At 42.1% G+C, this 16770-nt stretch overlaps 1 protein-coding gene across 1 annotated transcript in view; it reads right to left on the reverse strand.

Annotated features, from left to right (window-relative positions):
- Positions 1 to 16770, reverse strand: part of TBC1D5 (TBC1 domain family member 5) — a 533564-nt gene that overhangs the window by 37697 nt on the left and 479097 nt on the right. Inside the window, exon 19 of the mRNA XM_060248746.1 lies at positions 16491 to 16654. Coding sequence (XP_060104729.1) covers positions 16491 to 16654 — 164 coding nt within the window. The remainder of the gene's footprint in view (positions 1 to 16490; positions 16655 to 16770) is intronic.

Genomic DNA, 16770 nt, shown 5'->3' on the forward strand with positions numbered 1-16770 from the left:
AATGGACTAAAATAACTCAGTTGGTTTATATAGGTTTTGTTTACTCTCTTGCAGGATGATATGTAGTTTTCTTTTTTAAGGAAATTCTTTAAGTGATAAGGTTACCTTTTTTTATTAGTATTTTAAGTAATTGACACCGGCGGGAATCTTGATATGGGGGGAGGGGAGGCTAAAATTGAGTAATGTATGGGACAGGTATAGAGTGTTTTTCTTTTTATGTTATTAGTATTGGATATTATTACCATATGTTACTAAATAAAATTGTTTTAACCAGAAAAAAATGGATTATGACAAAGTAATAACTGTAGGTCACCTCATCCACAATACAAGTTGAGATGTATTTTTAAACAATTATTCCGTGCTATGTACCACTGCACCTCTAATAAGGTAAAACTTTGAAAATACATCTACTTGCTTGCACAAGAATGGGAGCCATACATATCTATGTTTATAGAATTTTTTCTTTAAAAAAAAAATCACTCGCATCACAGAATTTTTACAGAGCTATAATTATGACATATTTCTGTTTTCTGTAGTCTGAGTCAGAGCTAGGAACACAGTATGCTTTTTGTGGTTTAAAATGCAGCACGATTACACAGGTTGTTATAAACTTTCTTTGTTTCCAAACCTGGTTTTACTGAGTCTTCCAAATCAAATAGAAGTACAAGCAAGTGCTACAATGCCTCATTCTGACAATTATATCTATATACAAGGTTGGTTCCAGTCCTGCCTCACAGCACTGGCAAAAATCTTGCACCTTCTCCAGCAGACATTATCTATATCAAAGGTCTTCAACCTGGTGACACTTATCAACGCCTTGCCTGCAAAGTGCTTTTAGAAAGTGGGCATGGTAAAATGGGGCTTTTATCCAGCAAGACTTCTGATTGGCCACTAAAGATATTACTGGCTATGCAGATTTTTTTTTTTTTAATTCTTTGGGAGCAGCTGCCACCACAATAAAAGGATCCTCACTGTGTAACTGAAGATAAGCTGTGAGCATGGAAGAAAATATTTTAAAATCATACATTCATCATAAAAGGCATTCTGTTAAACAGAATTTCTGCCTGAAATGTTGAAAAAGTTTAGAATTAATCATAATCTTACCCCCTGACATTTTGTGGTTGGCTCCACCTTTTGAAGCAGCCATTTTGTGGTAATGCTCAGCACACTGTGTCAGAATTCCAAATCAATGATCCTTAAAACGGTTGAAGGCCTCTGATTTATACATTAGGATGTGAGTGGTGTGTGCATGTGTGAAATAGCTGTGACTAGCAGTAATAGTTTCCTAGGTGGAACAGACTGGCAATTTTCTGGCCCAGAGAAGATGCACACAAACAGGGTATGAACTTCTTGCATCTCCTTATGATAGTCCCTTATATAGTTTAAGACCTGTGGCTCTAAAGTAAGAAAGCCCCCAAGAGACTAGCAGATCCTGCTGAGGTGGGCTTTCCAAATAATTCCCATCCCTTTCAATGGAAGCTGACTGAATGTTGGGGCAAACTGACAGCTGAAGACAGGGAAAGAAGTGAAGGGGAAGAGCAGTCAGTCTGGAAAATGAATTCTAAGTCTGTGAAGGGAGCATCCTTTGTTACAGCTGACCTCTGAGGACTGACACTTTGTATTGTGTGACTGCTGGAGTGACCTGGGATCCTAAGTTCAATTATTAGGGACAATTAATTGCTGTAATCAGGTGAGTAGTCATGTTGGTGTGCAGTACCAGAACAAAGTTTGAGTCCAAGAGTATTTTTAAGACCAACAAATTTTTATTCAAGGTATAATTTTTATGTGCATACACACTTCTTTGGGTACAATGGAATGGCAATTACCAGTCCATACATAGGTAGAGGGTGGGCAGCAAGTTCGTGAACATGTTTGGTGTAGTGGTTAAGTGTGCGGACTCTTATCTGCAAGAACCGGGTTTGATTTCCCACTCCTCCACTTGCACCTGCTGGAATGGCCTTGGGTCAGCCATAGCTCTGGCAGAGGTTGTCTTTGAAAGGGCAGCTGCTGTGAGGGCCCTCTCCAGCCCCACCCTCCTCACAGTGTGTCTGTTGTGGGGGAGGAAGGTAAAGGAGATTGTGAGCCGCTCTTAGACTCTTTGGAGTGGAGGGCAGGATATAAATCCAATATCTTCTTCTTCTTATACCTTGAATAAAACTTTGAATAAAACTTTGTTGGTCTAAAAGGTGACACTGGACTCAAACTTTGCTTTAATGAATTGCTGTGTTTGAGTCATCTCATGTTGTTGTAGTTGTAAATAAAAATTGACTTTGTTTTTTTCTGCTTAAACCCTGTTGACTCTGTTTTTCTCTGCTTAAACCCTGTTGACTGGATGTCTAGTATTTCAGGGAGAATACCTCTCCAACTTTGATGGCTGTGGCCAGTGGATTTAATTAACTAAATGGTGGCAACAAATAAGGGAAAGAAGTATTGAGTTTCCTGACTCCAGCAGACCTCTGTGTTAGCTGCACGAGGGGTAGATAATAAAGGGAGCTGGGTTGCTCTGGGAAAGAGGAGAGAGAGAGAGATCCCAGTGTTTGGGAACAGGTTGGGGCTTTCTACCTATTAAAGGGAGATGAGGCAACATATGTTAATTGCACAAATGCAATAGAGTTGAGTAACTAGGGAAGCACATTTCCTACTAAGGTATTTGAAAAATAAACATTGTTGTCTTATTAGTTTAATTTAGAACCATTGTTACATGCCAAAATGGAAGGGCATAAAAAGGCCGAGCTATGCACAAAACATAGGCCATGTGCACCTTCTCATTATTCATGTAAATTACAGAACAAAATTTATTTTTCCTCTCACATCATTCACACAAGCTTATTATGAGCAAGAATAGAGGATCTAATGTTCCCATTCTTCTGCAATATCCGGTTTCTATATTTGGTGGTCCCTGCCACAAAGTTTAACATGCTAATTTTCTAGTGTTTAAGGAATCTTTACACTTTCTATGCCAGCAGCAGGCTAGCCCCCATATAACAAATAATTTTTACTGCAGAACAAAATACATTTTAAAAAAACCTCACAATAATTTCTACAGTAACACTCTGCTTACCTGAAATAAACAACTCATTGGAAATATTTTCCTGAACAAAAAAGCACAGGAACTGTTGTAGAGGGGGGATGAAAATGTACCATTTTATTTTCATTACTAAATATTAAAATGCATTGCTGTCTAAAATCTGTTATCTACATGGTGTTCTTTGATATTTTCTATTTAATCATCATGTTTATCTATTAAAAAGATTATTTGCCCAGTGGTTCACCTTCTGGTGTTACTGCAGGACAGCAGGACCTGTTTCCCATCTTGCTTAGGTAACATTGGAAGGTAGTTGATGATGCAGCCAAGGGATAGATGGAGCCAAGAGTAATCTTGAACAATTTCAGTTTCTTCATCGTCAACCTTAAAGTCCTGTATTTCCCTACTATTGTTTACTTCTGTCTCCTTGATCTTCAGCTGTAATCCTGCCTTGGCACTTTCTGCTTTAACCTGCATCAGTAGTTTGTTTCATGTTTTCACTATTTTCTGGCAGTAATGTGGTGTCATCTGTATATATCAGATTGTTGATATTCTTTTCATCATTTTCACTCTACCTTCATCTAAATCTAATTCAGCTTTCCTTATGTTCTGCATATAGACTGAAGATACATACATCCTTATGCGACACCTATGCCAATTGGAAGCCATTCTGTTTAACTACATTCTCTAGTCCAGAGCATATGTTGCACATCAAAACAATCAGATGTTGTGGCACACCCATTTCTTTTAAAACCAACCATAGCTTTTCATGATCCACAAAGTCAAAAGCTTTGCTGTAATCTATGAAACAAGCAGATTTTCTTCTGAACTTATCTCATATGCAAAGGTCTTAAACACATTAGATAAAATCTGTAACCCTTTCAATAGTAAAAATGGGAGAACCCGTCATTTCTCTTCTGGCCAGCAAAGCAAATCTCATTTTAGTGGTGTTTTTAAATAGACCACCTTTTTTGTAACAAATTGAGTTATTTCTGAATCAAAATCTGCTTACAATGGAGATACCACCCAGGGCTCAACAGAAAGTTGATATTTCAACAGAATAAGAATAATCCAAACAGTACTGGAGACTATCCATAGATTGCAGAATAGTAAAAGCTCCAGCGTCTCTATCACACCATATACATAGCAAAATATGCAGTCTGAGTATGAGAGTTTGGCAAAACATCCTTTCAGTTCTTCTATCAGCAGGATATACAACCCTGGTAAGTATAAAAGTGTGCGTGGGAGTAGCAATTGTGAGAAATTCCAGGTACAAAGGGAGGGTCATAAGGGGAGGGATCTCTAGTGCAAAGGTGGAACATACACATATTGTCTGGGTTAGTGTGCTGGCTTGATCAAGATCAATCACCCTCATCCTGATCAGCTTTTATGCTTCCTGATAATTTATATTCCTAACCGCTGCAAGGGAAAGACCCAGAACCTTGGTCACATTTAATTTACATGGGATTAATATATTTTGGGGCAAATATTTTAACACTGCATGTTGGCTATTTATTTTTGTTGACTAGATGTTGGCCAAGGGCTAGAAATACTATAAGATTCACAGATTGGGAGGGGATCAGTGGTAGAATATCTGCTTTGCATGCTGAAGGTCTCAGGTTGAAGCCAAGGAGTCACCAGGTAAAAAGGACCTATACCCAAGAACCTGGGCAACTGTTGCCTGTTAGAGAATCCAACAGTGACCTTGATATACCTATGGGCTGACAGTATATGTTGCCTTCTTGTGTTCAGATGAAATCAAGCCCCTTCCAAGCTCAACTTTACTCATGTACTAGTCCTAGATGTTTATTACCAATTGTGCTACTATATCTCTTTAAAATAAACATCTGGGTTTCTGGAGAGCTATGATTACTATGATCACAACGTAACGAGTAATACATAAGTATAGTAATTATGTGTAGACAAATGTTTACAAATAAAAACAGTGACATTAAGATGTTAGCAAAAATGTTTATTTATGAAGAAGGGTTAGAAACTTGAAATTGTAGGGCTGCAGGCAGAATTAATTTTCACCAAGGCACTCCATGACACATGATTAGCCAACCTTTTTTAAGGTGATTCATTTATGGGAACCTTCATAGTTTGTTTTGTCACTTGCTTTACTGTAATTAGCTTTTTGATTAGAAATTTATCCTCTTTATTCTTTGTTCTAGCCAAAGAACAGCAGTACATATGTGAAAACTTGCATGTTTCTTCTCCTGTCCATTCCAGCAATTTCCCCTCATAGATCTTAGAATCATAGTGTTAGAAGGGACCTCCAAGGACATCTAGTCCAACCCCTTGCACAATGCAGGAAACTCACAAATACCGCCCCCCCTCCAAATTCACGGGATCCGCATTGCTGTCAGATGGCCATCCAGCCTCTGTTTAAAAACCTCCATGGAAGCAGAGCCTTCCTCTTCCTGAGAAAGCCTGTTCCACTGAGGAACCACTCTAAATGTCAGGAAGTTTTTCCTAATGTTGAGCCGGAAACTCTTTTGATTTAATTTTAACCCATTGGTTCTGGTCCTACCTTCTGGGGCCACAGAAAACAATTCTGCACCATCCTTTATATGACAGCCCTTCAAGTATTTGAAGATGGTGATCATATCACATTTCAGCAGCCTCCTCTCCAGGCTAAACATGCCCAACTCCTTCAACCTTTCCTCATAGGACTTGGTCTGCAGACCCCTCACCATCTTCATTGCCCTCCTCTGGACCCATTTCAGCTTGTATATATCCTTTTTAAAATGTAGTGCCCAAAACTGAATTCTCTAGGTGAGGTCTTACCAGAACAGTGTCATGAGCCCTGACGAGGAGGAGCTGGAAGGGTTAACAGATCTGGAAGAGTTGCCAGCCAGTTCCTCAGCTGAACAAACAGCAGCTGGCCCATCAATCACTCTTCCAGCACCAGTGTCAGCTGTTGACGATCTCCAGGCACCAGTGTCAGCTGTTGATGATCAATCTCCTCCAAGCTCTCCTCCTCCCATCTGAAGAGTTCTAAGCAGGCTCCAGAAAGAACTTTCAGAGCGAAGACATGAGGCACGCCGATGCTTCAGATCTCTCAGCAGCTGAGTTCTAGCAGCGTCACTGCCACCCAGGGAGCAGGCTGATTGAGCTCCCACCCAGGACCTGGTAACCTTGTGGAAGCAACAAGTCTATTCTCTGGCTTGCATCCACGCTCCTTCCTGATCCTGACCTGTTTGATTTCCTTGGCACCCCGACCTTTTGGACATTGACTTCTGATTCTGGTTTATGATTCTGCATTGGTGACCTGGCTCCTACTTGACTTCCTGGACTTTGATCTTGGACTGGCTTTGGACTCCTGCCTGCCTGCATCCTGAGAACGTGACAGATTGCTTCCACCTACACACTCACTCCACAAGATGGATGAGGAGGCAAGCAGAGGCTCTGGGCAGCTAGCAGCCTTGCTTACGCAGGTACAGCACCTCACCCAAATGGTGGCTCATCTGCAATAGCAGCAGCTCCAAGCTGCTGTTGTTGCCCCACCCAAATGCCCAGTGCTTCCCCCAGAGAAGTTCACTGGGAAGGTGGAGGAGTTTCCTGACTTCCTGGCACAGTGCAAACTGTATATTGAATTACCGTATGTGCCAGATACTTCCCCAATGACAAGACCAAGGTATGCTTCTTTGTCAGCCTCTTAAAGGGGCAGGCAGCTAAATGGGCTACCCCCTTGCTTATAGCCCCATCACCCCTGCTGAGTAACTACCATAACTTCCTGGATCATATGGCGGTAGCTTTTGCTAACCCCCAGCAAGCAGCCACCGCCAATTGGAAGATCCGGACCCTGAAGCAGGGTAGAGATTCGGTTTCCCAGTACTCCACTGAGTTCAAGCTTCTGGCCCAAGACCTGGCCTGGAACGAGGCTGCCCTCATGGACCAGTATATGGAGGGGCTTGCTGACAAAGTCCTTGATGAGCTGGCATGAGTAGACTGACCAGCCATGCTGCAAGGCCTGATCACGCTGTGTATCTGCATCAATGGCCGCCTGGAAAACTGCCAAGCGCGCAGCAGCGTCCGTCCCTCTCAGCTGCCTCGCTGCCCAGCGACGGTGCCAACCCCAAGGCACACCAGCCCCAGGACTGACGACCTGAGCAACTCAGGGCTGCATGACCACGGCTCACTCGAGGAAAAAGCATGGCGCTGCTCACAGAATCTCTGCATGTACTGAAGAGGGCCGGGGCACTTCTCTTCCGGCTGTCCTGCCAAGCGCACCCAGTCCAGTACTGTGCCACCGCCGCCAGTAAAAGACCAGCCCGAAGTCTGAGTGGATCCCCCAACTTGGGGCACCTAGCTGGGTCCCCTGAACCCTAAGTTACTGATCGGGGCCCGTTTCTCGTACTGGTCACACTCGGCTTGCCAGACGGGCGCTGGCTGTTCGTCTATGCCATGGTCGACTCCAGGGCCGCCCGCTGCTTCATCGACGTGGCCTTTGTGAAGCAACACCAGATTCTGGTGCAGGACAGACATCCCCACCCTGGTCGAAGCCATCGATGGGCATCTCCTCTGCTCCAGTCTGGGAGACCCACCCAGTCACACTCCAGATCCATCACCATTACGAGCAAGTACAATTTGAAGTAGCTCGCATGCCCCACTTTCCCCTCATTCTGGGACTCTCTTAGCTTGTAGAGCACAACCCCCTTGTGAGCTGGGCACAGGGAAAGCTGAGCTTCAAGGACCCTTGTCCTCACCAGGCCTGGTCGGCCACCCTGGCCGCCGCCGCCCCAGTGGCTGGTCCTCTACTTCCCCTGGTCTACACAGACTTTGCCAATGTCTTTGAGGAAAAGGGGGCCAACCAGCTCCCCCTGCACCAGCCTTATGACTGCGCCATCAATTTGGTACCAGATGCATCCCTGCCCATGGGGCAGCTCTACCTCATGTCCGAACCGGAGCTAGCAGCCCTGCGGGACTTCCTCACCAAAAACCTGGAACGGGGTTTCATCCGGCCATCCACCCCTGTTCTCTTTGTCAAGAAGAAAGGTGGCGAGCTCCGGCCCTGCAATGACTACCGGGCCCTGAACAAAATCACCATCTGGGGCCGCTATCCTTTGCCACTGATCCCAGAACTACTGGATCGCCTTAAGGGGGCCCAGGTCTATACCAAGCTGGACCTCCGGGGCATGTACAACTTGGTGTAGATCCATGCAGGAGACGAATGGAAGATGGTGTTCAGGACCCACTATGGCCAGTATGAGTATCTCGTGATGCCCTTTGGCCTGACGCCCCCGCTTTCTTCCAAAGGCTGATGAACATCTTCTGTGACCTGCTCGACTGCTTTGTGATCATTTATTTAGATGACTTTTTAATTTATTCCCAAAGTCCTGCCCAGCACGCAGGGCACGTCCTCCAGGTCCTGCAACGCCCTCTACGCCAAGCTAGAGAAGTGTATCTTCGACTTAACAGCAGTTGAGTTCCTTGACTACATCGTCTCACCCCATGGGACTCAGATGGACCCGATCAAAGTCAAGGCGGTCCTGACCTGGCAGATGCTGCGGAACCACAAGGATGTACAGTGGTTCCTTGGCTTTTCAAATTATTACCGCCAGTTCATCCCTGCCTATGCCGATGTAACCATGCCTCTGACCCAGCTCCTCCAGCCCAAAGAGCTATTTCACTGGACTCCAGAGGCAGACCATGCCTTCACCACCCTGAAAACCTGCTTCACCACCGAGCCGCTCCTGTGTTACCCAGACCCGCAGCTGCCGTTCACAGTAAAGACCAACACTTCCAGCATGGCCCTTGGCGCAGTGCTATCCCAGTGGGAGGACCCCTCCCAGCCGCTACAACCCTACACATACTACTTGCGGCACCTGATGCCCGCAGAACTACACCATCTGAGAGTGAGAACTCCTGGCCATTAAGACCGCCTTCAAGGTTTGGAGGCATCACCTTGAAGAGGTCCGTCACCCCGTCCAGGTCCTGACTAACCACCGGAACCTGGAGCATTTACAGACTGCTCGACACCTCACCCAGCGTCAGATCCGGGGGTCCCGCTTCTTTTACTGGTTTGACTTCCAGATCACCTACATCCTGCAGAACTAGAACTGGAAAGTGGACGCCCTCTCCCGAAAACCGGAGTACGCTGCGCCTCTAATGGAGGAGACCCAAGCTGGACTTGCATCCTGGTCATGATGGACCTCTTCACCAAGATGGCTCACTTTGTTCCATGTCCCAAGCCGCCCACAGCTCCTGAAACAGCCTAGCTCTACCTTCAGCATGTCTTTTGCCTGTACGGGCTCCCGGCACACTTGATCTCAGACTGAGGCCCCCAGTTCACCTCCCGATTCTGGCAAGCCCTGCACTCCAGCTTAGGCACCCAGGTGCATTTGTCCTCAGCGTACCATCCCCAAACGGATGTAAACAGAGTAAACAAACAGAGTAAAGTGATACCATCACTTCATGTGATCTGAACACTATACTTCTGTTAATACAGCCGAATATTGCATTTGCGTTTTTAGTCACCAAATCACACTGTTGATTCATGTTCAGCATATGGTCTTGCAGTGAAGAGTTTTCAGTTGTGTTCAATCACTGTCCATTTGGTCCAGGTTTTTTTATTCATGGAAAAAGAGGTGCCAGAACTCTAAGGAGGGAAATGAAGGAGCAACACATGGGTGCCCCTCACGAACATTTTGTTTTAGAATTTTGTTTCTGTGAAGAGGTTTCGGAACCCAATTCCACTACATCCGACCCCCCACCCCCCGAAAAAAGTCCTGATTTGGTCTAGCATTGTGAGCCTTTGATCTCATATTATCTCCTGATTCCTTATATGAGGGAATGTGTCATTATTCTATCTTGCATCTAACATTCTGTACCCCTCTTGGCAACATGACGTAACAGTCCCTATCCATAGAAAGGTGATCCTTTCCTTTTTCTTTTGAACCCTTAGAGGAGTTAGCGCAGTTGACCATTGCCATATTCTTCAGTTTACTGTATACAAGTATACCAGCTCAGAAGATGGTATGTTAGCTGTTGCTCTTATGAATCTTAGAGCAACTTTTGACTCAGTGCCTAGGCAAAGATTACGGGACAAACTAAATAAATCACCTATAGATAAACATCTCTTTTTTCTGATCCATCAACTATATGATCAGCCTACTGCCCAAGTGAGATGTGGCCCATCTGGTGAACTGACCAGGGCTATTCCATTGAGTAAAGGAATCAAGCAATGATGTATCCTTGCTCCATTGTCATTTAACTTATATCTCAATGATTTAAAGTTTTGTATTTCTAGAGATTAATTTCACACACCTTTCCTGGCTCATGTTAAATTACCCTGTTTTTTTACATACAGATAATACCACTCTTCAAGATCTGTCATTGGCCTATGTAAGCTTATAAGTTCCTTTTTGGAATACTGTTCCTGTGAGGGCTTAGCTACTAATGTTACTAAGTCAAAGGTTCTTTTTTTCAATAAAAAACAAGGGATAAAGAAGTATAGTGGTCAATAGCAGGTCAATCCATGGAGCAAGTGGGAAATTTTAAAAATGTAGGTGTATTTTTGAAGCAAGTCTTCTTGGAAGGTGCACTTGAACTCTGTTTTAAGTGTCATTATGAGTATGGGGAAGGCCGTCTCAAGATACTATTATTCCTCTGGTGGCCAAAATGTTCCTGCAGCAGTTCAAGTATTTAATGCTAAAATCTCCGGGCAGATGTTATATGCTGCCAGGGTTTGGAACACTGAAAATTAATAACAACCATGATATTTTTACAGAAAACAAATTCAATTTTTTAAGGTTTTAAAAATCTTAATACAATTCTGTGAATTTGCATAAACAACAATATCATTCAACAGTAATAAGCAGTCCAGTAACATGATACTCCTTTCTATTGCTGGAGACTGCTTGGTCCTTTTCACTTCCAGTGTCATCCAAAACAATCGAAGTGCAAAAGGCCATGATGTTCTTTATGTCTTTCTTGCTCTTATGTTCAAGTAGTATGAGGAGTCATGCAGACAGGCTAGCTTAAACACCTGTTTAATGTGCTTCCTCAGAACAGAAAACATGTAGACTCCATAAAATCTTGTCCTGTTCAATTCCTTGGCTACACTGACCCTCATAGGCGTGAATAGCTTTCAATATCATGTTATTGAACCTGTGCTTATTACTACTGAATGATATTGATGTTTATGTGAATTCACAGACTTGTATTAAGATTTTTCAAAACTTAAAAAATTGAATTTGTTTTTTGTAAAAAAAAAAAATCACCATTATTGTTTCATTTTCATTTAGCCATCCCGTGATATCTCTGGTTACTGTAGGGTTTGGATCAGAGCAGTAACAGACAGCATCGATAGATCACTATTAAGATTCCTGTATAATATTTTAGGAATCCCTTGATGAATAGCTCTGAGAGCTAAAGTTGAGGAGATGTCCTTTGAAGCTAAGGCTTTGGCAGAGCATTCGATCTGAAAACCAGGATCATAAAATAAAATCTGGAATCAAGCCTCCTGGAACTAGTCAAGTTGAACCATCATTGGATCATAAATTATCATGTTTCGGCATTGCTCATTATGTGGCAGAAACAATGAATAGACAAGAATTGACCCAGCTCATTAGAAGACATCTGAGGGACTTTGATTACAAGAGTATGTTGATTAGAGCTTGCAGCATGTATTCATCTTTCTCAGTAGGCATTTTCCTTCCAACAAATATGCCAAACTATCTGAACTTACTATTTCAAAGTATAGAAGGATATTCCTGCTTGCATGCCTAAATGCCCTACCTTCTGCAATTACGTTAGGAAGATTCAAGGAAAATTGCCACAACTCCACTGTGGCAATTTATTCTGTGGATCATAATCTTTTAGACTGCCTCAAATTTTAGATCAAAGAACTGAATTGATCTTTCCATTAGTTAATCAGGACTCTCTGTTCAGAAGCCATCTTGGCTACTCAAAGACAAACAAACCACTTTGCGAATGGTAAATTTTCTGGCAGCTGTTCTTAAGTTACGTAATAACTTTTGCAGTGATTTTTAGGCTTTCCTTTTGTGGAGTGAGGGTCTGTTGTTTATGACTCTGGTTGTGAAAACAGTAATCAAGAAGTAAGCATCTTGCATTCTTCAAGTTCCATAGCTTCCATCTTCATATCAACACCACTTGTCACACTCCTATTTTTTCATTCAGTTATGCATGCAGTGGTGTTAAAGAGTAAGACTTTCAAAATTTCCTGCATTGTATGAAACCCTTCTTCAAATTTTGTTGTTCTCCTAACTCAAGCTGAGGCCTGATTTGCATCTTCAGGCAAGAAACCATTAGAGAAGCAACACATCTATAATCACGTAACAGAGAGTACTTTTGTCCCATGAGAAAAGAGCCACAAGTACAGAAGGGCTACGAATAACTAACACTATAAGAAAGACACCGACCACACTGACCACAGACACTTAGACACAAAGGTTGCTTATGCTTCATGGAAGGTACTCATCACAGAAGGACTCCTTCATTTGTTACTCATAAAAACCTCTTTGTCTGCTTCATTATAATTCACAACCATTTAATTTTAATGGGAACTACAGATCTTATAGGTTACTATTCAACTGTTATGCATATCTTTTCCTCCCATCTAATACCTACAGGCTATATCAGCTAAGTCGCATATTATATTTTTACGGTGAACGTGCATTCTAGGAAATCTAGGGCTGCCACTGTGGAAGGAAGACAAACTGCACAATCTATTTCCCCTTATATATTTCAATGGGATCTAACATACATTATTGGATGTGGGACTCTTGTGATTTAAAAATGCTGCAATAAATGACCTACATTTTAAAATCAGTATTATTAATATTGGCTTTTGATTACTGTTTTATTCAGGAAAAAAGGTCAAAACAAAAGTGGGTCTTCCAAGGAGTTTTAGGGGAGGGGAAATCCCTCCACTGGGGTTCTCTCCTCTTATTTAGCTTGCATCACTACTTCTCCATCCCACATCTCCAACCAGTGCTTTCTTTCCTCTCCCTTGGTCCCTACTGCACTGGTTGCTAAGCAACCCCATTATGCTAACTGTGACCTCACAAGATCTTTTTTTCCCCCAAAATTGTGATATCTGTGCATGTGCACACAATTGTTTGTAGAAGGTCTCCCCACATCTTCCTTTTTCTTGTTCCTATTCCTCTTGTGTGAATTTTTTGATCCAATCTCCAAGGTGAAGTTTAGAGTTACATGTATGATAAATCAACTATTACTGTATATACTAACACTCTCCTCTCCTTTCCCTTCAAAGATATTTCCAATTGCTATGAAAAGTAAACTAGATCGAGCATGGCTTGGCATATTAAAATCAATAATTCAGAAAATATATTATGGGATTATCAAGAAATCTAACTAAGCATAAGTGATACCACCAAATTACTAGGGTTAAAAATATTACCCAATAACTAACATTATTTTCTCAGCTGATTACTGAGGGGGGTAGTAATTCAGCTATCAAAAAACAGGTGCCCTAAAAAAATCCAAAATATTTTCAGGATTTTTGGGGGCCACCAGGTAGCTGGTGTTTAAAGGGAAGGGAATCCTTTCAAACACCTTTTCTGCAGTGTGGCTTCCGACATGCATTTGGGAATATTGGGAAAAATCAATACTTTTCAAGTTTAAGATATACCAAACTTAAAAATACTGACTTTGTTTATGTACATCTTTACAAGTTATAGAACATTCTTGTAATTTAATATTTAATAATATTAGATATTATTTAAAGTCTAGTTACATAAAGGAGGTTATGGATCATATCTAAATAAGAGAATACCAGTTAGTTCCTATGTAACTTTTGGTTTCTGAAATTTTGCATGGGGTAGAGAAAGTGGAGTCTTTTCCCTCTCCCATAATCCTAGAATTTAGGGACACCCAACGAACTTGTTGGGAAATCAGTTTAAGACAGACAAAGGGAAATACTTCTTTACTCAAAGAATAATTAATCTGTGGAATTCATTGCCAATGGATGTAGTGATGGCCACAAGTACATATGTCTTTAAAAGGGTTTAGACTAATTCATGTAGGCGAGGACCGTCAGTGTCTACTAGCCATGTAAATAATGGGAACCTCCATCTACAGAGGCAGCAAACCACTGAATACCAGTACTAGGAGGCAGCATTAGGAAAAAGTCTTGGCCTACATGCTCTGTTTTTTGGCCCTCCTGGGTAGGTTGTTGGCCACTGTGTGAAACTGTAAACTGGATTAGATGGTCTGATCCAGCACACTGTACCTATTTTCTTCTGGTGAGGAAAGTCCCTTAAATCCATTAGCTTGAATCCTCCTGAAAATTACTTCTAATGGAAGGATTTCTTTCCTTTCTCATTTCTTCCCTTCTACTGCAGCTTCAAATGCCCTCTGAAATGATGTTCTCTAGGATACTGGGGAAACCTAGGAGGAACTGGAGGTCAGTGGAGGGATTGGGCAGTGAGCAAAATTTCCCCCTTCCACTCAAAGAAATATTAGGTGGAATCGAACTAAATGTGGCATAGTGGTTAACAGTGGCAGACTCTAATCTGGAGAACTGGATTTGATTCTCCCTTCCACATGAAGCCAGCTGGGTGACTTTGGGTTGTCACAGTTCTCTCATAACTCTCTCAACCCCATTTATCTCAGAAGCTGACTGCTGTGGGGAAAGGAAAGGAAGGTGATTGTGAGACTCTTTGAGATTCTGTACAGAAGAGAATAGTGGGGTGTAAAAACCAACTCTTCTTCTAACTCATTTTAAGAGCTGAAACTTGAAATATATTATTTTCTACAGGTGTATTCAGCATCTTAGGATCAGAAATTTTCAAAACCCTAGATACTCTCTCTTCAAGCAATTTAGAAAGCAGGCAGTGGACTCATATGCATGCTTCCCTCTATGCTTCAATTTTCATACATGTTTTCTCTCCCTCTAGCTTGATGTTATATGCATTGTCTACTAAACCAGGTTAAAATAACCCAAAACACGCTTCACAATTTGTCTCATCTTATAATTTTTCAGTAAGAGATTAAGATTTAATATGTGAAATCAAAGACAAATTAATTCAATTTTTAAGAGACAGAAAAATTCCTATTAAAGAAATTAACCTTAATTAACCCCCAGAAATATAATGAAACTTTTTGAAGCACTATGACTTATTTAATATCACTAGGACTTAATTTTTTGTGAATATAGTAAATTAATAGACTGAGCCATTTTTGTGCAATTAAGCCCCATTGAATAAAAGGAGACTTCCAAGTAGACTTCCTTAGGATTACACACCCAAAGCAAACCAACAATCCCTGAGCAAGTCTACTCAGAAACCTACTCAGGTCTATTCAGTGTGGCTTACTTCCAGCAAAGGTTTCTGTTAGGTTGTCCTGTATGTTGCATAAAAATGACTAATCATCACTGCTGCTATATCATCTGATTTTCTGCTTTGCAGTACAGTGGTGACAAACCAGGTGTCAGAGGATCTCAGCATTGTTCAAGGGACATTTTGTCCAGTTGCTCCAGAGATGGCAGTGTGCCGAGGCATTGTACCCTGGGGCAGCAGAAACCATTTGTGCTGCAAAGCTGGCTCAGCTCTGCAGTGCCTGGTCTGCAGCACAAATGGCTTCTGCTGCTATTTTGGGACCCGGAAAGGCTATTTTAGGACAGGGAGGAGAAAGTAATGGTAGAAGCTCTGCCATGCTTAACAATAGACAGGATGGTCTTGCCCCCTGCTGTCAGTGCCATATTACACCGGCAACAACCTGCATTAAGAAGAATTTTAGGGGGTTCATGTGAAGCACATTCTACCTTGCTTGTTTTCACATAGATTGCTGGTCTTGTGGTTCTGCAGAAACTCCTTTTCTACCACAATACATAAAACAGTACACAAGACTGTACTGCCAAAACAGTACAGTGAACCCACAGGATACTGAGGAATCAAATTCAGGCCCAGTCCTGAAGAAGACACAGGGAACAAGGTTCTGTACACATTTACATGAACAAGTGTGACATAGTGGTTAGAGTGTCATGTTATATCTGGGGAGATCCAGAATCAAATCCCCACTTGTCACAAACTCACTGGATGATTTGAGGCCTATCATTTTCTCTCAGCTTAACTCAGCTTTTTGGGTTGGTGTGAGAACAAAATAGAGTAGAAAGCAAATCATGTACGTTGCCTCAGGCTCTCTCTGGAACGGGCAGAATAAAAAGAAAACTAGGAACATTCAGAGGCTTTCAGTGCTTTCCTAAGCAGAATTACAGCATTCTAACTCCACTGAAGGCAATCAGCTTAGAAAGGTGTAACTCCACTTAGCATGGCTCTGCTAATCAGTTCAGAAATGCAAGGAGATGAAGAAAAAAAGTAACCATTTCCAAAAGTTACAAACGTATTTTTCCTGTATTGATGCTGTCAGGCAGCACAAACCTGTGAAAGTAATGCAAATACTTGAATGGAAAAACTGACCACTGCAAATGTAAGAGGAGGGATAAATATAGAGCTGCCAAGTGGTATATACTTACAGACTCCTTTTTGCTCATGCTTCTACTTTGAGAGCGAGAATGGGAAATAGTGCTGAAAAAAGACTCTTTCTTGGCTGCTGACAAAGGTGGGGACCCTGTGTATTCCCGTCCTCCAGACAAACTTTCAATGCTTGGAGAAGAGCTAACGTGTTTTGAACCCTGTCCTGTTAAGTAAACGGAGAACAGCAAAAACATCAGTGGAGAACACTGCTATCAAAGTGCTCTTTATCGGAGATGTCACTCAGCGACTTCGCAAACAGATCAACAGAGAGTGAAATTT

Source organism: Heteronotia binoei, chromosome 10 (genome assembly GCF_032191835.1).
Source record: "Heteronotia binoei isolate CCM8104 ecotype False Entrance Well chromosome 10, APGP_CSIRO_Hbin_v1, whole genome shotgun sequence".
Lineage (NCBI taxonomy): Eukaryota > Metazoa > Chordata > Lepidosauria > Squamata > Gekkonidae > Heteronotia > Heteronotia binoei.